Source organism: Felis catus, chromosome C2, assembly GCF_018350175.1.
Source record: "Felis catus isolate Fca126 chromosome C2, F.catus_Fca126_mat1.0, whole genome shotgun sequence".
NCBI lineage: Eukaryota > Metazoa > Chordata > Mammalia > Carnivora > Felidae > Felis > Felis catus.
Window position 1 is genome coordinate 2,169,660 of NC_058376.1, and position 27,557 is coordinate 2,197,216.

Below are 27,557 nucleotides of genomic sequence, written 5' to 3' on the forward strand. Positions count from 1 at the left end.
AAAGTTGGGCTCCCAAGCCTCTCTGGCTCCCTCCCCCCAGCCGGGCACTGGGTGCACTGGGAGGCCTCACTGGCACTTGGAGGCCGGGAGGTGGGGGGTGGGGGGTGCGGCTGGCAAGGGAGAGGTCAGCAGGGAGCAGAGCCTGGGCCAGTGTGGCGTCTGGGCTGGGTGTGGCCATGGGACAGACCGGACTCGCGGCTGTACCCTGGAGGGTGTCTGCCACAGCCAGGGTCTCCCCCGGGAGTCCCCACCCCACGCCTAAGTACACCTGCGTGCACTCACACGCACAGACGTCCACGCACGTGCACACGCACACACATAGGCATTCACACGCAGGCACACTCAGGTTTCCGGGACCCAGGAATTTGTCCCTGGTCTCTTGAGACAGGGGTTTAAACACTTGGGACCCGTTCCTTGGCCTGCCCCAGGACCACCCAATCTCGTGGCAGGCAGAGCAGACCAGAGGCACCCCAGCTCCAGCAATGGGCACCTGGGAGCCCTCAGGCTCTGGGGCCTGCACGGTGAGGAGGGCGTGGTCCCCCGGCAGGGGCCCCAACCACGCCTGCCGCTCCCCGGGGAGCGACCACACGCACCCTGCCGAGGTCGGGAGGTGCAGGCAGCCGGAGGGACAGCGGGCGCCAGCAGGGGCCCTAGCCCTGGATGTGGCCTGTGAGCTCCAAAGGCCAGGGGCTCCCCACAAAACCCCGTGGGTCCCAGGCCCTCCTCTTGAGCCTCGGCAGGTGCTGAGGGCAGGTGCCCAGGCAACCACAGTGGGACCAGAAGCGCGCTGTGCGGTGACCTCAGGAGGAACAGGGCGGGGGTGGGGGGGGTGCCCAGAAGTGCAGGTGGTGTCACTGAGGTTCAGCTTCTCCTCCCGAGACGCCGGTGCCGCGTCATGCTGCAGAGCAAGCCTCCGTGCCACCCCCAGAACCTGTGCTGGATGGATCAGCGGGTGACGTTTCTGCCTCCCTCGTCGCCCACCTCCACCAGTGTCTCCACGGATACTCCCTCGCTCAGATCAGCCGCTTGCCCCTGGGTCTCTGGCTCTGTTGCCGAGACCCCAGCCCGGGCAGCCTGGGCACCGTTCCAGGTCAGACCCAGGGCTCAGAGCCAGGCTCAGAAATGCTCCCAAGCCTGAGGGAGGCCAGGCCCTCCCTGTGTGTGCAGGTCGGGGGGCACCACCAGCTGCCCACTGCCACCCCCCCCCACCGCCCCAGATCACAGAGGGCCTGCTCCCCGCAGACTGGTCACCCTCCACAGTCAGGTGACTTTATTTCCAGAAAAGGTGACAAGCTCTCCTCCAGGGTGGCCAGTGCACACAGAAGCAGGGTCACAGCAGGGCCCACAGCAGGACAGTGGTGTCCCCGCACGGAGGCCCCCTCCCTCGCCCCCCCCCCGGGGCAGCACTCCCCCCAGCGGGCAGCGGAAGAGAGGGGGAAGCCGTGGGGCCAGACCCAGAGGGCTGCAACCCCTGCCCGCCCACCGCCTGCCCGCAGACTCCAGGGAGGGGGAGAGGTGGCGGGGAGAGGCAGCTGGGGTGCAGCTTCAGAAGCCCTTGTCGATGCTGAGGGTGCGGCGGGTGACGTGCTCCAGCTCCCCGGACACGTAGTCGGCCATGCTGATGCGGTAATGCGCCAGCATCTTCAACATGAGCCGCAGGTTCAGCCACCACTGCTCCCGCGGCATGCGGTGCCTGGCGGAAGGGTGCGGTCAGCGCTGGGGACACCGTCCTCGGAGCACCGGAGACCCCCTCCCCTGAGCACCAGATACCCCCTCCTCTGAGCACCCCCAACACCCTGTCCTCTGAGCCCCCCGACACGCGACACACCCTCCTCTGAGCACCGGAGACCCTCTCCTCTGAGCACCAGATATGCCCTCCTCTGCGCACCAGAAATCCCCTCCTGAGTACCCCCAACACCCCTTCCTCTGGGCACCGGACACCCCCTCCTCTGGGTACCCCGACACCCCCTCCTCTGAGCACCAGATACGCCCTCCTCTGCGCACCAGAAATCCCCTCCTCTGAGTACCCCCAACACCCCCTCCTCTGAGCACCGGACACCCCCTCCTCTGGGTACCCCGGCACCCCCTCCTCTGAGCACCAGATGCCCCATTTTCTGAGAACCCGGGCACCCCGTCCTCTGAGCACCGGGACACCGCCTGGAGTGGAGCCAGGCAGCGGTATCTGGGGTGTCCGTCTCTGGGGGCTCAGCACAGGCTGGCTGGGGGAGTGAGAGGGGTGTCCGCAGCCGGACCAGCCCGCCGACCCCACCCTACGGGAGGAGCCCCGGCCTGGGCTCAGGCCTGGGTGTCATCACCGCTCTGGCCCTGGGCAGGCAGACGGGGCAGCCCCGTGGGGTCAGGGCCCGAGCGTGGCTAGGCAGGCCACCCCTCTCTTCGGAGGCACTCACTCAAAGTCGGTGTCCTTCTTGAGCTCGGTGACAGGGCTGAAGGCCACCGCCTTCTTCTGCAGGCCGATCACGCAGGCTGAGTCGGGGGCGTTGGCGAACACCCGCCCTGTGGACACAGGCCGCCCTGAACCCTGGGTCCGGGCAGAGGGCGAGGTCAGGCCCGGAGCCACCACCCCTTCCTGCCACATACGCACCATTACGGTAGACGGCCCGCAGCTTCTCCGACATCCAGAGCATGGCCTTCACCCCAAGCTTCGTACCGTAGTTCCGGTCAAAGGGGGTCGGAGCTCCGCCCTGGAAATGCAGTGGGTGAGGGCGCCTCCGTCAGGCCAGAGACGGGGTGGGGGGGGGGGCTCTGGCAGGAGCCCAGCAGAACGGCCCCGCCGTGACCGCAGGGGAGCCCTCCCGGCTCCTGACACCCCATCCCGTCCAAGCTCCCTGCATCTCTGTCTGCGGCGCCCCAGCCCCTTTGTCTACCCCGGTGCAGCCTAAGAGCCATCTCCAGAGGCCGGGCGGTGGGCTGACTGCCGTCCTGTCGGGCGGCCCCTGTGGGCCCCGCACGGCGCAGGCTTCCTGCAGGGCCACCAGGAGGCCACGAAGGAGGGGACCAGGCAGGGCGGAGGTGGCCACAGGCGTCCCGGCCCTGCCCTGTCCTGGTGGTGAGGACTCAGGCGGACAGGAGCCTCACCCCCCACCCCTCACCCGCACGGAGGGGTGACGAGCAGGAAGCGCGGGCATGAGGGGGAAGGGTCGGGTGCCCCACGAGGTCGTGCACAGGGAAGGGTCCCCATCCTGCCATATCCTCCTGGGGCCCCTCAGCTCGGGTCAGATGGAGGCAGAGGCCAGAACCAGGCCCCTGGGCCCCTACCTGCTGCAGGTGGCCCAGGACGTTGGTCCTGCAGTCAAAGACGCCCTTCCCCTCGGAGGAGTACAGGTTATACAGAAACTCCGTGGTGTAGTGTTCATGGCACTTCTCGTTTCTGGAAAGAGGGCCGGGGCCGGCTCGGGTCTCGTCCAGACGCTGAGCCCCCGCCAGGCCCGGCCACAGACCAGTGCTGGGGGAGGGTCCGGTGCCCCTCAGCAGCCCCGAGCCACCCTCTGGGTCCGGCGCCCCTCAGCAGCCCCGAGCCACCCTCCGGGTCTGGCAGCCTCACCGAAGCACCAGGCCCCTCTGGATGTGTGTCTTCATCTTCTCGGTCATGTGCTCCACGTTGGCCTGCGGGCGTGGGGGGTACACAGGGTGAGCCCGGAGTGAGAACGGCAGCCGCACAGCACCCACCCACAGCCTCAAGGCTGTCTGGGAAGGAATAGTCCAGGCTAACCGCAGGGCCAGTGTGACCCAGGGGTCATGGGGACGCACGCAGGTCGGCTGACGTTGGCGGGGCCCTGGGTGATGGGGCTGGGCCACGAGGCCAGGTGGGTGGCTGGGGCCAGGAGGCCACGGCAGCGACAACACGGACGCTGGGTGGAGGTCTGCACGGGGTCGGGGAGGAGGCGCTGGGGGTCATGAGTGGGGTCCCCTCGCCAGCAGAGAGCCCCCAGCCTGGCTCCTGTGTGTCTCAGGAGGGGACCCCCGCTCAGCCCCGCTGGGATGTCTGTGGCAGGAGAAGGGCTCGGGGCCTCGGCTCACTTTTAAGTCTTGGATGTTGAAAGGGTCCTCGAAGACGTAGGCGGCGTCGGCCCCCACGGCGATGCCCGTCACAGTGGCCAGGTAGCCGCAGTAGCCCCCCATGGTCTCCACGATGAACACGCGGCGCTTGGTCCCCGAGGCCGACTGCTTGATGCGGTCACAGCTCTGGGGGCCAGAGGTGGTCAGGGACTTCCCCGTGGGCCACAGGGAGCCACTGCCCCTCAGGGACCCGGGTCTCCCCCCAGAGTTGCCCAGGGTGCCACAGCCCACACCGCATGCTCTCCACAGGGCCCTCAGAATCAGGTCCTCAACGGGGGCAACTGTTCGCCTGGGGGACAATGGGGGTGTCTCCAGCACCTAGCGTGTGGAGGCCAGGGATGGAGCCGGGAGGCTCTGACATGGGGCCAGGGAAACACTGGGCCTCAATCCTCTCATCTGTACATGGAGCGACGCTCCAGCCACTGTAGGGTCATTGTAACAAGGGACGAGGCGACACGTGAAGGTACACATCCTACAGATGCCAGTGATGATGCGACACAGGATGATTCTAACCCAGATGTTCAGAGTTTGAGAAAAAATTATAACATTAAACAAAGAATTGAGAAAGGACCAACAAGACCAGTGGGTTAGTGGGATCTGAACCATGAGGCTAAACCCCAAGTAAGAGACAACCAGCAAAGTGGAGGAAACAGCTCCAATGTTTGCCAAAGGATCGGTGTCCTACATATATAAAGAGCGCTGACAAATACAAAAGAAAACTCACCAGGAGGAAAATGGACAAAATACAGAAAAAGGTAATTTTCCATAAAACCCATAAATGGGCAATAAATATAGAAACAAAAGTTCAACTTCATCAAAAATCAAGGTACAGAGGAAAACAACACAATTCTTCCTGTCGTAGAGGCATGAAAAACGGGACGATGTTTGGTGCTGGTGAGGGGCAGAGGCACAGAAGTTTCAGAGGAGCCATGGGTGGCCCCTATATAGCCGCCAGGATGGCAGGGGTGGGGGTGAATTTGAAGAAAACCCCTGCAAGACCACAGGTCCGGGTCAGCAGATCAGGATGGGGGCGGGGGAGGTCTGTAGTCTTTTGTTTGCTTTATTCTTATTTTCTCCTTTCTCCTTTCTCTAGCGTGAAAGCTAGAAGAAAGACGCAGAAGCTGCTTGGGTTCAGTCCCCGGGGCCCCCCGAACACAGAAGTGCTGGACCCTGGGGGAAAGCCCCCTGTGGGGCCACGGATGGCGTGGGAGAGGTCTAGAGGTGGAGAGAGCCGTGAGGAGGCCCCCATGGAACACCAAATGGGGCCAGCCCTGCTCTAGTGATGGCGCATTCTCCCGAGTGCCCACCCTCCCACGTCCCAGCCACGGGGCTGGGCTCCCCCCGTCCACGTGTGGCTGCTCACTGGACAGAACCGTGGCCCGACGTCCACACGTGCATTAGCTCAGCTGAGTCAGCTCTGGCCCTGACAGCCACCGTCGCCACACCGCAGTGACCCCAGAGCCAAGTCCTGCCTGCCACCCATGAGGCCTCGAGGGACAGCCCACCTGGGAGCTCGCCACCGTGCCACTCGCCACTTTCTCCAGGGGCCACCCCACGCCCGCCCGCGTCCAGCCTGGCACCCACCTACCTCCATGGCGGCGTTGACGGCGGTGTCCGATCCCAGGCTGAAGTCGGTGCCCGGTACGTTGTTGCTGATGGTGGCCGGGATGACGCACATGACAATGCAGAGCTCCTCGTAGCGCCCACGTGCCTCCACTAGCTGCAGCACCCCCTCGTAGGCCTGCGGGCGCATAAGGCTGCGCTGGGCGGCGAAGGCGGGCTCCCGGCCCGGGGGTGCTTCGGCCCTGCTCCCCAGCTGACGCGCTATGTGCCTGGGGCTGGGTGCCGGGACCCCTGCAACCACCCCGGGGCCGCGACCCGGCGGACCTCACCCAGGGGCTCCGCAGCCCGTCAGCCAGGGAAACGGGGCCCCAAGGAGGACAGGAAGGAGACTCGCCCACCCTGCTGGGACCACCTTCGACACCGGGCGGGCTGCAGGGGGCCTGGGGCACCTCAGGGAAAGGGCAAGAATGGGCATTTGTCACTGGGGCTGGCCAAGCACCATGTCACACCAACGATGGCCTGCCGTGCACAGCACAATGTCTGCGAGCTGCCACAGGGACCCCACCACCTAGGAATCCCACCTCCCAGGGGCCCCACCTCCCAGTGGTCACACCTCCCATGGCCCCGCCTCCCAGTGGTCACACCTCCCATGGCCCCACCTCCCAGGGACGCCACCTCCCAGTTGGCCCACCTCCCAGGGACCCTACCTCCCAGTGGCCCCACCTCCCTGGGACTCCACCTCCCTGGGACCCAACCTCCCAGTGGCCCCACCTCCCAGGGACCCCACCTCCCAGGGACCCCACCTCCCTGGGGCCCCACCTCCCAGGGGCCCCACCTCCCTGGGACCCCACCTCCCTGAGACCCCACCTCCCAGTGGCCCCGCCTCCCAGGGACCCCGCCTCCCAGTGGTCACACCTCCCATGACCCCGCCTACCAGTGGTCCCACCTCCTTGGGACTCCACCTCCCTGGGACCCAACCTCCCAGTGGCCCCACCTCCCAGGGACCCCACCTCCCTGGACCCCACCTCCCTGGGGCCCCACCTCCCAGGGGCCCCACCTCCCTGGGACCCCACCTCCCTGGGACCTCACCTCCCAGTGGCCCCACCTCCCAGGGACCCCACCTCCCTGGGGCCCCACCTCCCTGGGACCCCACCTCACAGGCGGGGGACAGGCCAGAGCAGAGTGGGGATGGACCAGGAGGCCACAGGGTTTCCTGCCCTGGGGCTGCCCACCCCCACCAGGAGCTGCTGCTCAGAAGGTCAGAGCTGCCCCCCACCCCCCCTGCTTCTCCCCTCCCCCTCCCCCTCTCCAGCACCTGGGAGCCAGCACCGATTTAAACTCTGTGAAGCCTATAGGAGAAGGTAAAAACCTTCCCAGAGCCGAACACCACACTGAGCCCCATGGCCCCATCAGTCGGCTGACTGGTGTGACTCCCCAGCCAGGAGCATGGGGTTTCCAGAAGGACCACCCCAGCGGCCCCAGGCAGAGAAGACATTCTCCAGGGTCCTTGCCCCAACCTCGTTCCCTGCAGTGGCCCGCACCTCAAAGCCGCCGATGACCAGCAGGGCCTGGATGTTGTAGGTACGGATGTTTTCCACTACCTTCTGCATGTAGCTCTTGGGCAGCGTCCTGCGGTGGACAGAAGTCACATAAACGTGGCCCAGAGCGCCTGGACAGAAGGACACGCTCCCACACCGCACCTGATAGAGACGCACGGGTGGCGGTGGGGGGAGCCAGCCCTAGATGTGCTGCTGTGATTCTCGTTCAGCGCCCGGGCGTCAGCGGGGCCCACGGTGGGACAGGGGAGGGGGAGCTGCCCGCCAGCTGCCTGACAAGATGCTTTCTGCGGGTGGGGGGCCACCTGGGCCACTCTCCTGTGCACAGGTGGTCTCGGGAGGGGGTGCAGCCCACCGTGGGCTGTCCGCCAGCCAGAAGCGAGGACCTAGTCCAGGCCACGGGGCTGGTTTCCCCCGGCAACGTCCACTCCTCCTGAGCCTGCCTCTGGATCCCCCGCCCCCCGCTGCCCACGGTGGCCAGGGAGCCGGGCCCGTCAGCCAGCAGCTCACCTCTTGGTCCCCAGCATGGAGCCGCCACGGCCCAGCCAGCCGGCCACATCGTGCCAACTCACTTCCTGTACCTGCGGTGGGGAGGTGCAGCTGTAGGGGGCCGGGCCAGGCGCTGACCATCACTGCAGGTCAGAGCAGAGCCCCAGGCCCCTCTCCCGAGGGCCTCTCATCCGCTTTCTTCAGGGACCTGCCCCGGGGCATTGCCTGAGACTTCTACCGTGAGCCCCCCGGTCCTTGTTACAAGCTGGGGGTGGGTTATAAACACACCAGCACACGCGCGAAACCATTGTGTGGTTGCCGTCACAGCCGCACCTACCTGACCCTTGGCCAGGCCTTCAAAGCCATCGTGCACGACATACACCGTGTGGCCCTGGGAGATGCCAGACCGCACCGCCGAGCGCACAGCCGCATTCATGCCGGCCGCCGGGGCGCCCACGTTCAGGATGGCCAGGGAGAAGTTGGTCTTCAGACAAGAGGAAGGAGACGGCAGCGTGAGCACGGGGCTGGGGGGGAGCCAGCCGGCCCAGACACAAGTCAGCGAGGGGGTGGCCCCCAGAAAAGGGGCCAGGCTCCCCTGCCTGCCTGCACACCGTCCAGCGAGTGGCCCCCGCTGGGAAGGGCACACATCTGTCCCACAAGTTCCTGGCAGAGACCCAAATGAGCCACAGCACAGGCCCGGCCAGCTCATCAGCTCAAGTCCTCTGGTCACTCTCGGCCAAGTGCAGCTCGTGGGGGGCAGCGCGCGGGTTCGGGCCAGAGCCAGCGCCTGTCCCGAAGCCTCCAGCAATCACCCCACACCCTGGGCTCAGAGCAGCCAGCGCCCCAAGATCTTGGCGAGCGGCACGGATGCATAGCGGAGGGGGCCACATTCGTCAAGTGCAAAGAAGCGGGTGATGCTATTTTAGTACCGGAGTTGCGGGAGGTAACCAAAACATCACCCCGACCTAGAATCAGCCGAAGAAATTACCAACGGACTATTCCACGGTTTTCCAGACCATGTCCCCAGAACCCGGTGCGTGTGGCACATACAGCCCACCTTGCTACAGGCAGCCTCGTGGCCAGCACTCCGTGGTCACATGTGGCTCTAGTGGGTCCTGGTCACACAGCCCTGTGGCCCCAGATGTGGTCACGCCAGCGGTTCCAGGAGGGGACATGGAGACAGCTCTGCTGTACTGGGGGTATGGCCTGTCCCTGACCAGCCCCTGGGACAGATGGGGGCCAGGGCCCCGCTGGCTGGGACAGTCCCAGTGGGACCCTTTCCTCGTTCCCGGGTTTCAGAAACAAGTCCCGTTATCATTCTTATTTTGAAGAAAGCCCATTTCATGAGGTTTTGGGCTGTTTTATAACATTTCATAAGCACTAGCTCCCCTCTGTCCTGACCTAAGCCTATAGGCCTGACTTAATTTCCTCCAGCTGTTTGATACATGACCAGCCAAGGTCACCTCCAGGCCCAGACGCCGGCTGTCTGGGACCCGCTGGTCAGGCAGAGGCCAAGCCTCTCAGCTCATGGCTCTGACCCAGACAGGAGGGAGAGTCCATAGGGCCAGCTCAGAGCTTCCTGCTCCCGGGGCAGACCCCGGCTCCGCGGGCGGGCGGACCCAGGGGCAGGCTCCAGAGGTGACAGTGACGAGGGCCCTGCGGCTCACCCCCCCTCACCTTCTCTGTGGAGACCTTCTGGTGTGCGAGCAGCTTGTAAATGTTCCAGTTGTTCTCAAAGCTCCTGGAAGGGAAGCCGGTCATGCCTCATGCAGCCCACAGCCCACAGCCACACAGCTCAGCACAGCCCGTGGCCCCACCACGCAGCCACGAAGAAGCTGGACGCTGGCGTGGCTCAGCACCCCACTCTGGTGGCTACGAAAAGCCCTGAAGAGCACGGCCCCCACGCCCCTCTTAGCAAAGCGACAGCCCCGCATCCGGCCTGTGCAGGGGGGTGGGGAGGGGGTGCTGCGGGTCCAGCCCTCCCGACCGCTGCAGGTTGACCCCCACCTTCCTTCTGTGGACGCCCCTCCGGGTTCCCGCCCCAGCCGCCCCTCTCCCCTCCACCCTGCGTGGCAGCTCCCGTCCACCTCGCAGCCCGCCCGCTTCCCCCGTCACAGGGACCCTGTGCCTCCGTCCTGCTGCCCCACTTCTACGCCTGGCCACACACACTCGGAAGGAAGGGTCTCTGCCAGGGCGTGCGCCCTGAGGGCCAGGGGCACAGCCACGTGGGCGTCTGCCGAGGACCTGTGGAACAGACTGCGCTCGGTGCCGGGCCCCGGGAGCCCCTCACCTGCCACGGAGCTGGATGGCCTCGTCGAACCTCTTCTCATCCATGGCCTTCTGTACCTCCTTTGTCTTCACCAAAAGAGAGGTACAGGCTGGAGGAGGCCCGGGGCACGCTCACGGCCGCCGCCCGACTCCAGGAGCTCAGTGAGCTCCGGCCGCCCCCACACCTCTCGTGGGGCCCACCTTGAGGACACGCTCACGCCTCCCTCGCCTCCCTGGAGGGCTGTAGGCCCCCGATACCCCGAAATGCGACAGGAGGTGGCATGTGACAGGGAAGCAGCGGGACAGGGTGGGGACATGAGGTGGGGACGGGGCCTGTGCCCTGACAGGACCTGGAGGGACGGGTGGTCCCGGCCAGCTGGGAAGGGGGCGGGTGAGCAGAGCAGGGGGGCAGAGCCCCCCCCCCGGAGGCATCTCTGCAGGGAGCACCCCCACCCTGGCCGGCCCGAGGCGGGGCTGGGCACTCACCACCTGCACACACTCCATGAGGGGCAGCCGCACGGACTGGTTCCCCGACAGGCTGACCACGCAGGCCTGCGTGTCGGGAGTGGCCTCCAGAAGCGCCATCACCGCCTCCATGCCCATCTTGCTGCTCTGAGCAGGGAGAGGGGCGGGTGGGGCTCAGGGAGGGGCGGCCCACCCCCGAGCCACGTGCACCCACACACCGGCCGGTCCAAGCTTCTGGAGCAGGTGATCCCAGAAATGACTTCATGTGACCACCGTTCACAACAGCCCCTCCGGGGTCTCAGACAGCCCCACTAGGACACCACAGTCGCTCAGCCTGACGGCGACAGGTGGGAGGCGGGACGGGCTTCCAGCGCTCTTTGCCCTAACAGGGCTGCTGGCTTGGGCTCCATGTCACGGCTCCTGTGTCCCCGCCCCACACCTCAGCATGCGTGAGAAGGAGGGCCGGTGGGCTGGGCTGGCCAAGACATTCAGGACCTGCTCTCCTCTGTCTCTGACCCGGGCACCTTGTGTCTTCCACCAGCTTCTACGAAACTGGCAGGCCACTCTTTTCTTGTAAGCAGGGGACACCTAGACCCGTCCCCTCACATCTCTGCCCCCCCCCCCCCCGGTTTGCGAGGAGGACAGTGCTCCGTCCCGCCATCCTGGGGCCCTCAGGAAGCTCTCCCAAGTGCTGAAGCCTCGTGCAGGCTGCAAAAAGTGCCCAGCCAGGCGGGCAAGGCCCCTGTCCGGGGTCAGCGTCCCTGCTTCTCTGTGTGGGACTAGGGGGACAGCATACGGGGTCTCCTGGGGAAGGCAGGTGCAGGCCCCAGGCGCAGGGTAACCAGCCCTCGTGTGTGGACACTTTACCACCCGTGGGGACTTTCCGGGCCCCAGACCCTGTCTCCATCTGGTGGCACAGGATTCCCACTTTGCAGAGGACGAGGTGGGACCCAGCAGTGATCAGCTGGGCTGATCAGTGATGGCACTCAGGCCACAGGCCAGGTCTCTGCCTCCCCAGGGCCTCCCCCAGGTCATAAGAGCTGTTGTGTTGGCACTGTGGGCCACACTCAGAACCACCAGACTTCAGACCCTAGAAGGGCGGAGCCGGGGTCCTGCCCTCCACGCACCGCCCCCTTTTCCGGGGGCCAAAAGCCATCACCGGGAGGCCCGGGAGCCCAGGTTGCTGAGGTGAGGGGCGGGGACACAGGTCCCCAGCCCTGCGCTTCCCACCCACACAGAAATGGAGGGGCCCTGTCTCCATTTCATCTGTGAGACCAGCGGCAGCGAGGAAATGCCCGCCGCGCTCACCCACTCGTGCACGCCCGGGACAAAGCAGCGCCCCACCTACCAGGATGCGGTCAAACGCCGAAGGGGTCCCTCCCCTCTGCACGTGGCCCAGCACAGTCACACGGGTGTCGAAGCCCAGCCTCTGGACCACCAGCTGCTCATGGGGAGAGAGTCGGGGCCGGGGGGGGGGGGGGGGGGGAGGGGTCCTTGGGTTCAGCGCCCACCCTCACTGCCCTGCCACCCCTCGGGCCCCTAACCCTGGTCCTCGCCCCTCCCGATCTCAGGGATACCAGGGTGTCAGCCCCCCAGGGCCCCGTGAGCCGGCTCAGGATTCGTGCCCATGGGGCATGTGTGTGTGTGCATGTGGAGCTCCCGTGGGGCGGGGGGGGCATTTCTCTGCATGTGTGGATGTGTAATGGCGTCCCTACAGCCCCGGTCCTGTTGCTGGCAGCATCCTGGTCCTCAGCCCCCCGGGTCTGGCTCCCCCAGGCCCTGAGTCTGTGCAGACGCAGCAGGTGGGCTGGCTCCTGACCGGGGACACGCGGACAGTGTGGCAGCCAAGAAAGGGAGGAGAGGCTCCCAGGGGCCGTGCCCTGTCAGGACGGGGGCCCGGGGCCCGGGGGGTGGACCGTGGCAGGTGGGTGGAGGTCACAGGGAAGAAGGGCGCCCCGCAGTCCGTTATTCGGCTGTGAGCCCTGCACAGGGTGGGAGTCACCGTCCCCCCGAGGGGTCACCGGCAGGGGCAGGGCCCCATCGTTGGGATGGCACTAGGGGCCTGGACTTGGCCTCTGGGATGGGGAACGGGCCTGGCCCTGCAGGGAATGTGTTCTGAATGGAGACTGGGAGCCAGGGGCAGGCGGCTCGCGACAGATGTGGGGCCACACCTCAGCCTCGGGGCCGGGCCTTCTCGGGGGGCCCCTGGCACACCTATCCCGCATCTGGCTATCACCGGGAATGAAGAAGCTCCCTCCAGGAGCCTGCTGTCTATGGGGTGCTGGGGGCGGGCCCCAGCAAGAGCACTTGGCACTGGAGATAAAGGGGTGCCCATCCCACCGAGGCCCCACCCACCCCATGTGACCCCCCCCCCCAACTCACGTCCTTCACATAACGGGACGAGATGGGCTTCCCGTTACGGTCAATGGCGCCCTCTGCGATGATGATGATGTTCAGTCGGGACCCTCTGCTCCGAGTCTAGGTCAGAGATGCCCCAGGGCTCAGCGGCCCGCCTGCAGACATCTGCCCGAGACACCTGCCGTCTGCGAGCCTCCCCTGGGGTCCACACCAAGGGGCCCACAATCCACATGAGAAGAGGGGAGGCGTGGACTGAGATGTGCCGACGGGGACCCTGCTCCCCCCCTGCCTCGGGGGTGGGGGAGGCGCTGGAGGAGGGCTCTCTGCCCGCACACCTGGCAGGTGGGGGCAGCCGGGGAGGACGGGGTCCCTGGGGCTGGGAACCGGGCAGATGGTACAGGGAGGTCGCTGCACGTACTCCCAGGGAACACCTGCAGCCCCCTTGGGACCTGGGAGCCGGGAGCTGGGACAGAGGCCAGAGGGACCCTGAACTTAGGTCTGTGAGCCAATCAATCCTCAGGCAGCTGGCCTGACACACTGAGGCAGGCCTCCGGGCCTCCGTTTTCTTAGCCCTAGAATGGAGTGACCTCACAGCGCTGGCCACCACCCAGGCCTCCCTGGACACCCGGCACTGTTGGCGTGAGACCCCCTCCCCGGGCTGTGGAGGGGCCAATGGGTCACCGAGGGGACCCACAGCATCCTGCACCAGCCCTTGGTGGGATTAATCATCACAAATCCAAAGCTCTCTGGGGAGAACACTTCTCAATCATTTCTTTCTTTGAGAGCATACAAAATATTCACTCTGGCCGACAAGCCGTGTCTGCCCCCCAGCATCCAAAGAGCCTCAGAGAAGACAGGGCCTGAGCCGCTCCTGTGGGGTCCAGGGCAGTGGGAGGGACAAGTGGGAGTGGAGGGCTGCCTGGAGGAGGTGATGCTGGTACAGGTGAGGTGAGGGAGCCAGAGGCAGGGCCGCAGGTGGAACAGAAGAGGCGGGGAGGTGGGTAAAAAAGGGGTAGCACCCGCACCTCACAGAGGGTGTCTGAGGCTCAGGGAAGCCTAGGGAGGGCCCGAGGGCCTCACACAGCAGGAAAGAACTGACCCTGAGGGCAGGCACCTCAGGAAAGGCCCAGCCCCAAAGTCGCAGCGAGTGAGCCAAGGCCGAGGTCAGCCAGAGACCATGCTACAGAGCCTCGCTCCACGTGGTGAAAACCACGAGGCCCCGGACTCTACCCAAGGACAACATGGGCCTCCAGTCAGCCCCACCCACTGGGCTCCGCGTGGCCCTGCCCTCGGCTTCACCAGCCGAGGCATCTTCACCCTGGGCAGAGATGCAAGGCCAAGGGGCTGGAGGCAACACCGCAGTGGATGAGACTGATGCCACCCTCACCGTCACACGGGGACGGGGACACTCGAGAGCCAGCCCCGGGCTCACCCGTCAGACCGACCTCCCGGGGCTCCTGAACTGAAGAAAGGGCCGAGCCCCTGGGCTGCCTTGTGCTCGCCCTGAGGTCGCAGTCCTGGCCTGAACGTGAACTTCGGCGCACAACCGTGAGGCCCCCTGCCTCAAATCCAGACCGCAGCCCCCTGATCTGAAGGCCCCCCCCAACTCCCACCATAGTCCCCCCACCTCAGGGTCCTCCTGTCCTCCACTGAGCCCTGGCCTGGCCGAGGGGCCAGCCCGTGCCGGCTGGGGCATCTTGGGGGTCCCCGGGGCAGACTCCATCCGGGGGCCGCCCGAACTGTATTCCAAACACCCTGCTCCTCCCCCAGACAAAGCCTCAGCCCCCACTGCCTCCCCATCCTGCCCCCACGGCCCATTTGGGGCCTCGTCTGCTGGGGTCACTGCCCGGTGTCCCATCCACCCATCATCATGAGGCCACTTCCCTTGGCTCAGGCTCAGCGGCCACAGCCCCCGGAGGCCGGCACGACCGTGTCCCACGCCTGCCCCCTCCCCATGTCAGCACTGACCAAGGAGCTGAGCCCAGGCCCGCCCAGGCCTGTGTCCTGAGCGCCCTCCCCTGCTTCCTCTGCCCAAGGCCACGCTCCAGGGGGACACCCATCTCTCTGCGTCCCAGCGGTTCGTGGCAGGAACCTCCAGGAGAACCCCCCCACCCCCGACACTCACCTCCCCAAGTCTCTCACACATGAAGTTCTCCCAGCCGTCCTCGGGGGGCGCCTCGGGGATGAACAGCCAGTCAGCCCCCGAGGCCAGGGCGGACACCAGAGCCAGGTACCTGGGCGAGCAGGACGCTTAGGGGCTCCAGCGGGCGGCGGGGTGTAGCCAGCACCACGTATGGCTCTGAGCTGTGATGGGACTCACCACACCCGAGCCCCCAGTCCCTCAGCACCAAGTCAGCACCTGCACCGTTCGGGCCCCGCGGAGGCGCCGCAGCCCCAGGCCTGCTCCCCAGGAGCCCCTCCCCGCCCTCCCGCCCGGCAGGGCGGTCCCCTTACCCACAGTGCCGCCCCATCACCTCCAGCACAAAGGTCCTCTGGTGGCTGTGGACACGGAACAGGGGGACGCGTCAGTGCCGCCCCCGGGGCCAGCTGCACGAGCGGGCACAGCCCAGCAGAAGCAGCCCGGGCACAGGGGCAGTGCCACGCCACCCACGGCCCCCGCCCTGCCAGGGAAACGCCCTGGAGACACAGCAGATGTAGGAGAGACAGCCCTTCCCACGCCCAGGGCAGCCGAGACCCTGCAGTGCGGGCCACCCGTGCCTGGACTCACAGCCCGCCTTTGGGCCGGTTTTCACTGATCTGCTCCTGGGGCCGAAGGCCACGTGCCCTGCCTGGGCCCGGGGGTCCCCGCCGGCAGCCTGAAGGCCCCTCGGGGACACACGGTTGCTCCGGGGCCGGCGGGCGGCCTAACGGAGACCGGGTGCACAGCTGGGGCCCCGTGGCTGGGAGATGGGACCCCAGCTCGCTGGCGGGGGAAGGGGGGCTCGCTCACCTCTGGGCGGTGGTGGTAATGGCGTCGATGACCTCCATGATGCGGTGCAGGGCCGAGTCCGTGCCGATGGTCATGTCGGTGCCGCAGAAGTCGTTGTCGATGGAGCCCACCAGCCCCACGATGTTCAGGTGCGAGTAGGTCTGCGCCGTGCTCTCCGAGATCTTGCCTGCACGAGGAGCCAGCCCTGAGGCCCCGCCGGCCTGACCCTGCTCCCTTGGCCCCCTGTCGCTCACCCCCAGCCCCCTAGCAGCGTGGCCCCCTCGCTGGTCCCAGGCTCCGAGGCCCTCTTTACCGCACTGGGTCCCCAGGTCCTGCCGCAGGGGTGGGGGAGAGGTGGGGCGGGGGGGCTGAACCTCAGACACTGAGGCCACGAGGCCTCCCAGAGAGCCTTGGAGGGGGCACCCCTCATCGCCAGGTCCCCACTAGGGCCACCGAACTGAACTCCAAGAGGTCACTTTCCGACTGGCAACCTTGGTTGGGACTCTGTCTTTCGTTACCAACACTTAGTTCTTCTGTCCCCGAGAACGGTGACTAGGTCTGTAACCCACGCCCGGGAATCAGTGACAGACAGGCGTGTCCACACAGCAGAGGATGTCACCCTGGAACCATCGTCCCCACCAGGAGCACAAACGCTGCCCGGGGGTCCCCGACGCTGCACTCCCAGAGGCCCTGGGCTCGATCACTGACCTCCTCACTCCCGGCCGAGCCCAGCCCGAGGCTCCCGGAGACGGCCGGGGTTGCCCTGACCTGGGGCCAGGCCGGGCCCCCTCCTCCCGGCCAGCGGCCAGCGGCCAGACGCATCTCACCGGCCGGTCCCCACTGCCCTGCAGCGGTGGCACAGGGGTGCTGGAGCCGCCGTGCCCCCCGCCCCAACCCACCTGCTGCCACCAGCTCCTCCAGCAGGCTGCCCCACTCGCGGCGGAAGATGTTGGCGCCCGTCAGGCTGCCGTCCCCGCCGATGACACACAGGTTGGTGATGCCACGCTGGACCAGGTTGTAGGCCGCCGCCAGGCGCCCCTCCCGCGTGGTGAAGGCCTGGCAGCGGGCACTGCCGATGACCGTGCCGCCCTGTGGGGACGAGAGGGAGCCTGGGGGCGCCGCGGGGGCAGGGAGGGACGAGCAGACCCCGCACAACTCGGAGAAGGCCAGGGACTTCTCTGGAAGCCTGGACACGCGTCCCCACCTCCCTGTGCCTTTCTCCTGGTATTTGTAACGAGGAGGAGATCTCCCCATGTCAGGAAGTGAGGAGGCTCGGAAATCTACGACACGCGTGTGCACGCACGTACACATGAGCGTGAGCACACAAGTACACGTGTGCACACGGGCGGGCTCGATGCGGGAAGCTCCCCGAGCCCCAGGGGGACCTGCCTTCAGTCCCGGGCTTGCCCGGCACACGGCCCTCACAGGCTCCGGCCAGACTCCTGAGTCAGTGGGCTGGTGCAGGGGCACCACCCTGGAGGCAGAGAGCGAATCCTCCCCGTGTGCCCCCAACAGCACCTCGGGGCGGGAAAGGAAGGATGGCGGGAGCTTCCCTGGGGCCCTCCTGGAAATGCCCAGCATTCCTCCCGGGAGCCCCTCCTGCCCCGTCTCCCTCCTGCCTTCTCTGCACCCTCCTGCCCCCTTATGACCCTCTGTCTCCCTCCTGCCCCCTCTTGCCTCCCTCCTGCCCCCTCCTGCCCCCTCTGCCCCCTCCTGCCCCCTCTGTCTCCCTCCTGCCTTCTCTGCCCCTTCTCTGCCCCCTTATGACCCTCTGTCTCCCTCCCACCCCCTCCTACCCCCTGTCTCCTTCCTGCCTGTCTCCCTCCTACTCCATCTCCCCCCCACCCTATCTCCCTCCTGCCCCCTCCTGCCCCCTCTGTCTCCCTCCTGCTTTCTCTGCCCCCTCCTGCCCCCTTATGACCCTCTGTCTCCCCCCTGCCCCCTCTTGCCTCCTTCCTGCCCCCTCTGTCTCCCTCCTGCCCTCTCTGTCCCCTCCTGCCTCCTCTGTCTCCCTCCTGCCCCTCCTGCCTCCATGTTCTGGGCTCCCTACTCCTCCCCAAACACCAGCTCTTCCCAGCTCCCTCCACCTGCTGACCTTTAGGCAAGCCTCACAGCCCAGTTTAGTACTCAGCCCAAAGCCCCCTCCCCGGGGCTGCTCACTCAGAGCAGAGAGGCCACAACCATCCTCAGACACAGGGTTAGAGAAGAGCAAATGGCCAGATCGGGGTCTGAGGCCTGAGGGACGCCTCCCTAGACCCCTGGGGTGGAGGACAGGGGAGTGGCCAGGCTGTAGCCCCACTCCAGGATGGGGGGGGGAGCGGGCGGGTCTAATGACGCCCGAGAAGGAAGCTCATCCCCACCCCAGTGGACTGAACGGAACGGGGACAGCAAACTGGACCTATCCCTCAGGTGCCCGGGGCGGGGGGGGGGCAAGGTCCACAGGTAACGCCTGCCCTGGGCAGGAGGGGTGGGCAGCACTGGCGGGGTGGCCGTGCCTGGGCACCGGGGTCCAGCCCTGGCCCCCCACCACTCCCGCTGACCCATTCGGGGCTCATGATGATAACTGGCCACTTGAATACACAGGGCGTCAGCTGGCAGCCTGGGAGAAACAGGTGACAAGGATGCACACAACCCAGCTCTGAGGGCAAAGACCACCCCTCCCAGGAGCCCCTGGCCCCGGCAAGGTGGGGAAGGACGCAGCAGCCTGCCTGCCGCCTCAGTCACTGGGAAGCTCAGGACCATGACCACGGGGAAAACCAGGTGGAGGCTGGGAGAGGCCGTCCAGAGGCCACGGCACACCTCTCCCCAAGAGTCCTGCCCCCCTGCCCACCCTGCGCTGAAAGCTCCGTCATCTCCTGTCACAGAGGCCACCGTGTCCCCGTGACCCCGGAGCAGCCGATGACCTGGTCAGTCTGGAGCCTAGCCGCCCGAGGTGCAAGGCGTGCGTGTGTGTTTCCATGGGCGCGCACACACGTGTCTACACATGTGCCCCCGGGCAGGAAGGGGCCGTCCCACTGCAGGCCTTACCAGCTGGATGATGTTGGACACGCTGAGCCAGTTGGCCTGCTTAATGTTCTCGCCTCCTTCCACGAGGCCCTCGTAGCCCTGAAACCAGAGAGGGACGGGGCGAGACAGGTGCCCCACAGCACCGTCAGCTGCGGGCAGGGCACTGGGGTGTTCTGCCCAAACCCCGTCTGGCTGGAAGTGGGCCCACGGGTCCTGCCCCCCGAGGTCCCCCCGCCAAGCCCCGGGCCCTGGGTGATGAAGTGGGGTGGCCAGCTGGAGAGACCCAGGTGCCCAGGTGCCCAGCTGGTCCTTCCAGAACACCCTCTGCAGGGCTCAAGAGCCTATTTATCAGAGAGTTTACACAGGGCAGAGGCTGGTGGTGGAGCCAGCCGCCTGCTGAGTTCTGGAGCCACGCACACCAGGTCACCCAGACTGGCAACATAACGAGCCCAGTGCCCAGCGGCCCTCTGCCCGGGACCCTCGTTGCAGAGGAAGCTGCCATCCTGCCTCCTAAAGGGATCGATTGGATGGGGTGGGGGGATGGGGGGGGACAGCCAGAGCGTCTGCTCTTGAGTCTGGCTCCTCCCCCTCAGCCCGGTGTCTGCACGGGTCCCTGTCATCATGCGGTCCCATAGGGCTGCGATCCGTCCGCTGCTGATGGGCATGTGGGAGGTCTCCAGTTTGAGGCTTAGAGACGAGGCTGCTGAGAATGCACACGCCCAAGGGGGATGCCCGTGGTCTCCTGGTGCGTGAGCAGCGGACCGCATGGCCACACATGCTCGTGGTCCCCTCCCCGCCCACCAGCAACTCGGCCGGGACTTCTGGGCCAGTCTCCATCCCGGGGGGCTGCGCGTCAGTCCCTGCAGGTGGTTCTGGCTTGACTTCCCTGATGGCCCTGTGCTGCTTCCTTGGGACACAAGCCACCTGCCTCCTGGACGGCCCTGGGAGGAGGCCTGTTCTGCCATCAGGGGGCCCACCTGTCTTAACTGGAGGTCTCCATACCGTCTGGACGTAAGGCACATGCACTTATAAACAGCGAAAAGACTCAGCCCCACTGCGCTGAGAGGAACGGGGCCACCGCCTCCCTGCAGCCCTCCCAGCTCCTCCAGTGAAGCCGTGAGTGAGCCACTGTCCTGCCTGGGGCCAGAGCCCAGTGTGGCTCTGGATATCTGCCCCGCCCCCTCTGCTTCGTCCCCTCCAGCCAGTTCACCCTGTTTCATCACCCGGGGCTGCAGGGTCTTGGGCAGCGGGGCTCTGGGGCAGACAGGGCAAATGGTCCCATTCCTGGGGATGGAGGTGGGGGGCAGGTACCCCCCTGCCAGGAGCCAAAGCCAGAAGAAGGTCCTTGGGGCCACAGAGGGACCGCGGCCCCCAGTCTGAGGGACCACCAAGCTACTTTCTCCCACTTAGGCCAGGCCAGGACCTTTACCCCTCCCTGCCTCCCCGACTCCCTCCAGAATTTTCTGCCACTAGGACACAAGCCAGCCCCTCCCCACAACCCGTGCAGAAAAAGGCAGGAACATGACCTGAAAACCCGCAGCAGACCCTGCCCAGAGCAAGCAGCTACAAAGAGGCAGATCTCAGTCTGCAAAAGCCCAGGACTGGGCACCGAGCCCAAGCAGAGTGCCGGTCTGTCCCCTGACCCACTGTGCGCCCAGCATCCCCGGGAACCCCGAGACAGCCGGTCAGCTCAGCTGAAATCAAAGTCTGACTGGCACGACTGTCCTTTCCTAGCCTCGGAACCTTCTAGAATGTCTTTGCATGCTCCTATGCACTTCGTATCACCCCGCCCCCCAAGCCTTCTCCCTCTCCAGCCCCTCGTGCGGGCCCAGCCCTCTGGCAGCAAATCTGTGAGGTCTGGTGTTGGTTCCTGGGCCAGTAAAAGCAATCCCTCTTCCTGAGCCCTCGTGGTGTCACGACTGTGTGACGAGTGCTTTCACTCACGATGTCACAGCAGTTGTGCCCCGACATCCCCACCTAACAGAAGAAATGGAGGTCACGGAGATGAAGGACGCACCTGTCACGCGCACACAAACCCAGGGAGGAGGGGCGGGGACCTCCCTATCTGGAGGCTGCTTGTCCATGGAATGAGGCCACTCCCTCGAGAATCCCACCCTGTCCCCCAGAACATTCTAGACCGTTACCAGGGCGTGGGCCCCACCTGTGGGGCTCCTGAGACTCGAGACCTGGGGCTTTGCAGGAGCCCAGCCACCCAAGCCTGGTCTGAGGGTCCAGAGCCCCATGGGAGGGGGCTGCCTAACCGCTCACTCATTCATTGCCTCTGACATCCCTGCACCACCCAGCCCAGGGTGTGGACCCGCCTACCCTGGGGCCGGGGTGAAGGGGCCGCAGAGCGCTGGCAGAGCCAGCCGGCAGTGGGAGGGAAGATGGGGGGGGGGGGGGGTCGCTACAGTTTGCTACAGTCCTAGTCAAAAGTGAAAACAAAGTAACACAACACAGGCAACACAGTGCAAGGGATTCCACATGTGTGGGTGTGGGGGCACCAGGCTGGAGGGAAGGGTCACCCCAAACCTGAAATAGGTGGGAGGGGGGCAAGGGGCCTCCATTCTGCAGAACAAAATGGAGGGATGATGCTCTTGCCCTGTGATACTCTGTTACCCGGTGATACTCTGTTGCCCAGCTGTTATTACTAGGTAATTCACACACACATTCACACACACGGTGTGCCCAGTGCCGCTAAGGGTGCAGGAGGGCTGAGTGGATGGAGGAAGCCAACAGAAGGACAACTGGTGGGGTTGAGGCCCCAAACCCCTGAGGGCCACAGCTTCCTACCCTCCTGCATGTCAAGGGCCACGGTCCCCCCCACAAGCACCCAGGGTGGGCTCCTTACCCGCTCCCCAGAGCCAGGGCCCAGCCCCTCCCCGCCTGTCACGTCCTAACCAGCCCCCACGTCAGCATCCCTGCTCTCTAAACCACGACCAGTGGCCAGGTGGCCCAGTCCCTCCCCACCGTGCACGGCCCCCTTTAGTGGCGGTGTGGGGGCCAGAGACCCTGCACGGCGCCTCACCTCGTAGATAAGGAAGACTTTGGCTCCCACGTAGATGCCCATGCGCGTCACAGCTCTGACAGCCGCGTTCATACCTGCAAGGGGGTCGGGGTGACATCCATCAGTGGAGGTACAGACACATCAGGACCCGGGGCCTTCCTCCCCTGCACCTCACAGGGCACCGAGCCAGGGGTTCGAGGTCCAGCCCCGGGGAGCCCGGTCAGGCGCAAGGTGAGCCGCAGCAGGAGCATTCGGAAGTGAGACGAGCCAGAGACCAGGTGTGTGCGAACATTCCAGACCCTTTACCGCCTCATCCGCTCCCAGGTTCCCCGTGCGGCCCCTGCAGCTCAGCAGAGCGACCCCCGCCCCCTGCCCGCCTCCTAGACCCACAGGCCAGGCCCTGCCCTTGGGGGAGGACAACGAGGTGGGTGCTTGGCCCAAGATGAAAGGCAGGGGCCGTGAGACACAGGGTGGCACCTTCCAAACCCACCTCCCCCCTCTGCTGCAGAACCCCCCAGCCCGTGGCACTGGGGGGCAGCTCAGGGAGCACACCAAGGACAGCGCCCACTGGCCCAAGGCCACGAGCTCCCTGCCCCCCCCACCCCCGGGGGAGGGCTGTGAGCCGGGAGAGGACGGTGCCCCCAGGGCGGCCTCTACCAGGGGACCCAGCAGCCTCAGGCAGTGCAGCTAAGTGGGCCCCAGCTCCCGCCCTCCAGCCCACACGTGCAAACAGAAGCCACCAGACTCTAGCAGGACCCCCTCTTCCCCGTCACCCAGCCACACCCCCCTCCATGGCAGCTGCCCGGGGGCAGGAGAAGGCGCAGTAGGAGGGAACTGCTCCACGCCCAGAGGAATCTCAGCCCCCTTCCTCATGACTGGTTCTGAGACTGACACCCACAGAGGGCAGAGGGGTCTGCTTGAGGTCCCCTCCATGGGGGTCACGGGCCCCCACCATGACCTTGGGCCCCAGCATAGAGTGGTGTTTACGAGATGCAGTGCAGCTGTTGGGGGCGGCCCTGTGGGGGCTGCACAGTGGTCCCCCCGCTGCTCTCTGACGGTGGGACGGGGCCTGGCCCAGGGAGCAAGTGTCCCAGTGGCCACATGGTCACAGCGGCAGCCACGGAGGCTCGGCAAAAGCCGCAAGGACCCTGCCCAGTGGCCCCAGAGCCACGCCCCCTGGGTCCCATCTTCTGACACTGGGTCTGGGGGCCAGATCACGGAGGTGCCCCAGGCTGGTCTCCCCCAGAGGACCACCCCCCTGCTCATCCCGCCTTCCTCCCTGGCAGTCCCCGCCCGGAGCACGCACACACATCCCGTGCTGTCCCACGCTCACGGAGCCTTTTCCCTGGAGGAAGACTGGGTGCGTCCAAGCCCCCCGAGCCCCCCTCTCTGGCCCCTGAGCTGGTGGAGGCAGGCAGGGCCTATGTGCTCGGTGTCCTGCGGGGGCTCCACAGCATCTGGGGTCCCTCACAGTGTGTGGGCTCCTCGTGGTGACCCCAAAGTGACATCTCTGGCCCTTTGCCCCGGTTACACAAGCCTCGCCGGGTGTGCGGCCTGGAAGGCAGTGGGGAGACAGCAGGCCCCAGACACCCCAGCGGCACGGCGGCCCTCAGGAGGAGCCAGTGTAGGCTCACGGCACGGGGCTCCCCGGAAAGCAGGTGCGCCCGCCACTCTCTCCATTCTACAGACGGGAAGCCAAGGTCTCAAAGGGAGGCTAGAGGACCTGGGGAGCCCCAGCGGGGGAGGCCAGCAGCAGGATGTACCCCGGACACTCCTCAGTCACAGCGAGCGGAGGGTCCTGCTGCCTGATGTCCACGGCCAGGGGGTCCAAGTGCAGGGGCACCCAGATGTCGGGGGCAGAGCACAGAGGCCAGCCGGGGCCCGAGCCGGCCACGCTCATAGCTTTCACGCTTGACTTTAGCGAGAGAACCCTATCTCTAAAGGAATCACAAATGTCCCATGAACCCCCAAAGGGAGGGAAGTGGAGTGTCAGAGAACAAAATCAGGGCAGGGGCCCAGAGGGCACCGCGCACCCGACAGCTGGGGTGCCCTCGATGAGACACCAGCACAGCGCCCTCCCCCCACGTCCCCACCCCAGCCCCGGGCCCCCAGCCAGACACCTGGCTCACTGGCCCTGGATGGCGCAGGCTTTCTGCTCCCTGGTACCCTGGGGCGAGGCCAGCTGGGGCCCACTGCGGGCTCAAGGTCCAAGCCCCACCTCTGACACAGGAGGTGAGGACAGAGGGCACAGGTGGGGACCGGGGGGTGGGAGGGCACAGGCTGGGCACCCAGGCCCACCGTCCAGCTGGAGGTCTCTCTGGGTGCCCCCGGCTGTGCGTGCCACTGGACGGGCCAGCCCCGCGGTCACGATCGCCTCACGGCCTGCCCGGCGGGCCCCCGGACAGCAAAGGGCCTCCGGGGCTACGCTATGCTAACACGTTCAGCCTTTCAGACCCGGTTCTGTCTCAGCGAGACTGGGAGCAGGTCTGTGCTGTCCCCACGGAGGCCGGCCTGAGGGCGGGTTGCCCCTGCCCTGTACACCTCCCTGTGCTGCGTCTTAAAAGGGCCTTTTAATTGTCCTTTAATCCGCTTTTCTTTCTCAAAATAAACCCAGCCCTAAGCCGGGGGGGGGGGGGGGGGGGTGAGGGGGTTCAGAAGAGCAGGAGGCTGCCACCTCCCGGATGCTGGATCCCCCTCCCAGACCCCCCCCCGGACCCACCCCTGGGACCCCACCCCCACCCCCCGGCTGCCAGAGGGACCGCTGTGAAGTCCATGCGTCTGCTCATCACGTGACTTTTTTCAGCAGCTCCCAGAAAAATAAAACGTGTGAGAAAGTGGTGGCCATGCAGTGACACTGGGCTCAGACGAGCAACTTTAATTGTGGGTTCACTTGTAGCCGAGCCGGCTGGGACGCCGAGAGGGGGAGGGGAGCGAGCAGGTCCTCGCCTACAGAGACAGGACATCCCGGGCCACACCGATCACCGGGAACGGGCCGGTCCTGCGTGTTTCTGGGGGGCAGGGAGGGCCCCGCTCACCCCAGGGGAGACCGACGGTGGGGGCGGTAGGCAGACCGTGCCGTTTTACAGTCTTCTAGTCACTTCTGCACAAAGTGCTCCTGTGTCCTTGAACAACTGGCTGACAGGAAGGGTGAGGCTGCCCCCCCCCCCCCGTTTACAGAAGGGGAAACCAAGGCCCCAGGGAAGTGCTCGGGTCACGGCCCAACCATGACCAGGTCTGGCCCTCCGCTCCATGAGGGTGTCTGGTTTCCGCACCTTCCAACAAATGCAGACTTTGGCATCCGGGGGGAAGTGCACCTCACGGTTCCCGCTCTGCACGGCGGCTGTCTGCCCGGCACCCACACGGGAGGGCACATGTGGTGCCCTCAGGTCTCCGTGAGGTCAGCCTTTATGTGGAAGGCAACGGGGAACCCTTAAACCGAGAACCTGCCCTCTGGAGCGACATGGTCAGGGCAGCCCTGGCAAGAGAGCGGGCCGGCCCAGGGCGGGCACCCACTGCCCGGTTTCGGGCCTTACGGGACAGAAAGGCTCCACTCTCCCCGGACTGGCAGCTGGCCCCTGCACCTTCCTTCCAGCGTCGGCCCTGAGCCCGAAACCGGAAGTCTGTGGAACCTAGGTCCCCCACCTACACGTCACAGAGAGCACACAGGAGAGACGCAGAGGCCGCCCGGGTCTGGGGAAGTGAGGACGATGGCAGGGAGAGGGTCGAGGCAAGGTGGCCGCGGTCAGCACGCAGGTGCATGGACAGCCACCCTGCAGCCGCGTCCAGGAAGCACGGCCCAGATGGGCCGAGGCACCAGGGCCGGGCTGGCCGAGTGGAGACCCGCAGCTCAGACAGGCTCCGCTCTCACCCGCTCCGCCTGTCAGGCGGGCAGCACCCTTGCTCTCTGACCCCTCAGCCGCCCCCACCCATCCCCCAGCCTCTGTTCAGTCTGTGCCGGGAGAGGGCAGGCCCCGCCGTCCACAGGGCTTTGCACCTGTACCTAAATGCGTGCCGTTTCACCTTCTCAACCCCTCAGGGGCTGCCGTTCCATCATGGAAGAAGGGACTCAGGGATCCAGCCCTCCTGGGATGTGTCTGGCCTTTCCCATGGTCTGATCTCACGGGTGATGCTTCTGCAAGGCCTCCCTCCACTCCACGGCTGCTCACCTCAGCCCCTGGGCCATGCCCTCAGGAGCTGACAGGCCCGGCCAACGGGCACCAAGTGCTCTGGCCACGAGGGGCTGTGGACGTGCAGCAGGGCACGCTGCCCGCTGACCACACCAGGCCGAGAGGGCTCAGCACACACTGGAGACAGCAGCTGACTCTGCCCTCCTGGGCTTGGGAAAGCCTCCTCCTCCTCCCTCTTCCCTGCTTCCGGATGGGGAGTCAGGGGAGGAGAGGGGTGTGTCTGCACTCCCTCATCTGGAGGGAGGCACCCAGGGGCTCCCAGGTGGAGGGTCCGAGGCAGACCTGGTCCCACCGCACAGCAGTCCCGGGTTCCTCCTGGGACTCAGGACAGGTGCCTCTCACCGGCCCTCCCAGCCCAGAGGCCCACCGCGCAGCACCGAGGACAAGAGCAGGCTTCGGGGATAGACAGCAGCCCAGCTCTGCCAGGCCTGGGCTGTAGGACCCCCGGGGTGGGGGGGAGGGCAGGCCACCAGAAGGCTGCTTGGGCTTCCCCAGCACAAAGCAGGTGAGAACAGCTCTAGAAAACTTCCCAAGCTCCAGCCAGCACACCTCCGATCCTGCCCTCTTCCCCACCCAGGCCTCCAAATAGAAGGGCTGTTCTGGGTGTCCGCCACTCCCAGCGCTGCCAGCCCGGACGGGGGCGGGGACGGGGGAGGGGGTGCGGCGGCAGAGCTGCCCCGAAGGCCGGGGAGGCGGCGGTTCGGGGGCGGCACGAAGGCCCCAGGTATCGGAACCAGGAAGGGCGAGGCTCTCCGCGCCTGCGGGAGCGGGGGAGGCGGCTGTCCAGCTCCAAGTGACCTCGGCTCGGCGACCTCCGGGAAACGGGGTCCGGACACGTGCTGCCCGGAAGGGACGCGGGGAGCGCGCGTCCCGGGGCCAGGGCGGCCGCGCAGACACACCCCCGGCGGCGGGGGGCGGGGCGCAGAGGCCGTGGCCGGAGGCACGTCCGCGGGCGGTCAGAGCGGTCGGGGCGCGGCGGGCGGGGAGGGGGCCGGCACCGGGGGCGCGGGCTGCAGCGCGGGGTCGGCGGGCCGCGCGCCCCCGGGTCGCGGCCGAGGGGGACGGGCGTGCGCGGAGGGGCCCGGGGACCGGCGGACGCCCCCCGCCCCCCGCCCGGCGACAGGCCCCGCGCCCGCGCCCGCGCCCACCTTGCGCGTCGCCGCCGCTGGTCAGCACGCCGATGGCCTTGCCGGCCCCGGACATTCGCAGCTTCTCCAGGTCCACGGTGGCCATGGCGGCGCCGACACGGGCCGCGCTCGCTCCCGCCGGGGCCGCGCACTGTCGCCGGGCCCGCCCCGCGCCGCTGTCCCCGCCCCGCGCCACGTGTGAGGTCACGGCCGGGGGCGCCGGCGGGGCGGGGAGTGCGGCGCGGGGCGGGCTCAGGCCCGGGTCCGAGGACGCCGGGCAGCACCCCTGCCGCCGGGGACCCTGCGACCTCGGCCCGACCTGGCATCTTGTTCGGGTCCCCAAACCTGTCGGATCCGCAAACGCGCCGCGTTACCCGGGGTCCGCGTCTGTAGTCCAGGCGCCGTCAACCTGCAGCAAAGCTTTCCTGGGCGGGAGGGGAGGCCTGGGGGCGGGGGTCGCACAAACAGCCCCCTGCCGCACCCCTGAGTGTTTGCAGTTCCGGTCCGGGTCGGCTTTAACTCCGC

General features: G+C 66.6%; 1 protein-coding gene across 1 annotated transcript; it reads right to left on the bottom strand.

Annotated features, from left to right (window-relative positions):
- Nucleotides 1-1,247: 1,247 nt before the first annotated feature.
- On the bottom strand, nucleotides 1,248-27,210 carry PFKL (phosphofructokinase, liver type). Its single transcript, XM_023238651.2, has 22 exons — nucleotides 27,054-27,210; nucleotides 21,740-21,813; nucleotides 18,733-18,810; nucleotides 16,605-16,794; nucleotides 15,727-15,892; nucleotides 15,231-15,275; nucleotides 14,902-15,010; nucleotides 12,801-12,896; nucleotides 11,767-11,859; nucleotides 10,440-10,565; nucleotides 9,976-10,040; nucleotides 9,363-9,426; nucleotides 8,023-8,169; nucleotides 7,707-7,777; nucleotides 7,182-7,269; nucleotides 5,666-5,818; nucleotides 4,039-4,203; nucleotides 3,563-3,624; nucleotides 3,277-3,388; nucleotides 2,603-2,702; nucleotides 2,409-2,514; nucleotides 1,248-1,693 (listed from the first exon to the last, which is right to left on the bottom strand). The coding sequence occupies exons 1-22, from the start codon at nucleotides 27,136-27,138 to the stop codon at nucleotides 1,546-1,548; spliced, it is 2,343 nt and encodes a 780-aa protein (XP_023094419.1). The 5' UTR covers nucleotides 27,139-27,210; the 3' UTR covers nucleotides 1,248-1,545.
- Between the last annotated feature and the right edge of the window lie 347 nt (nucleotides 27,211-27,557).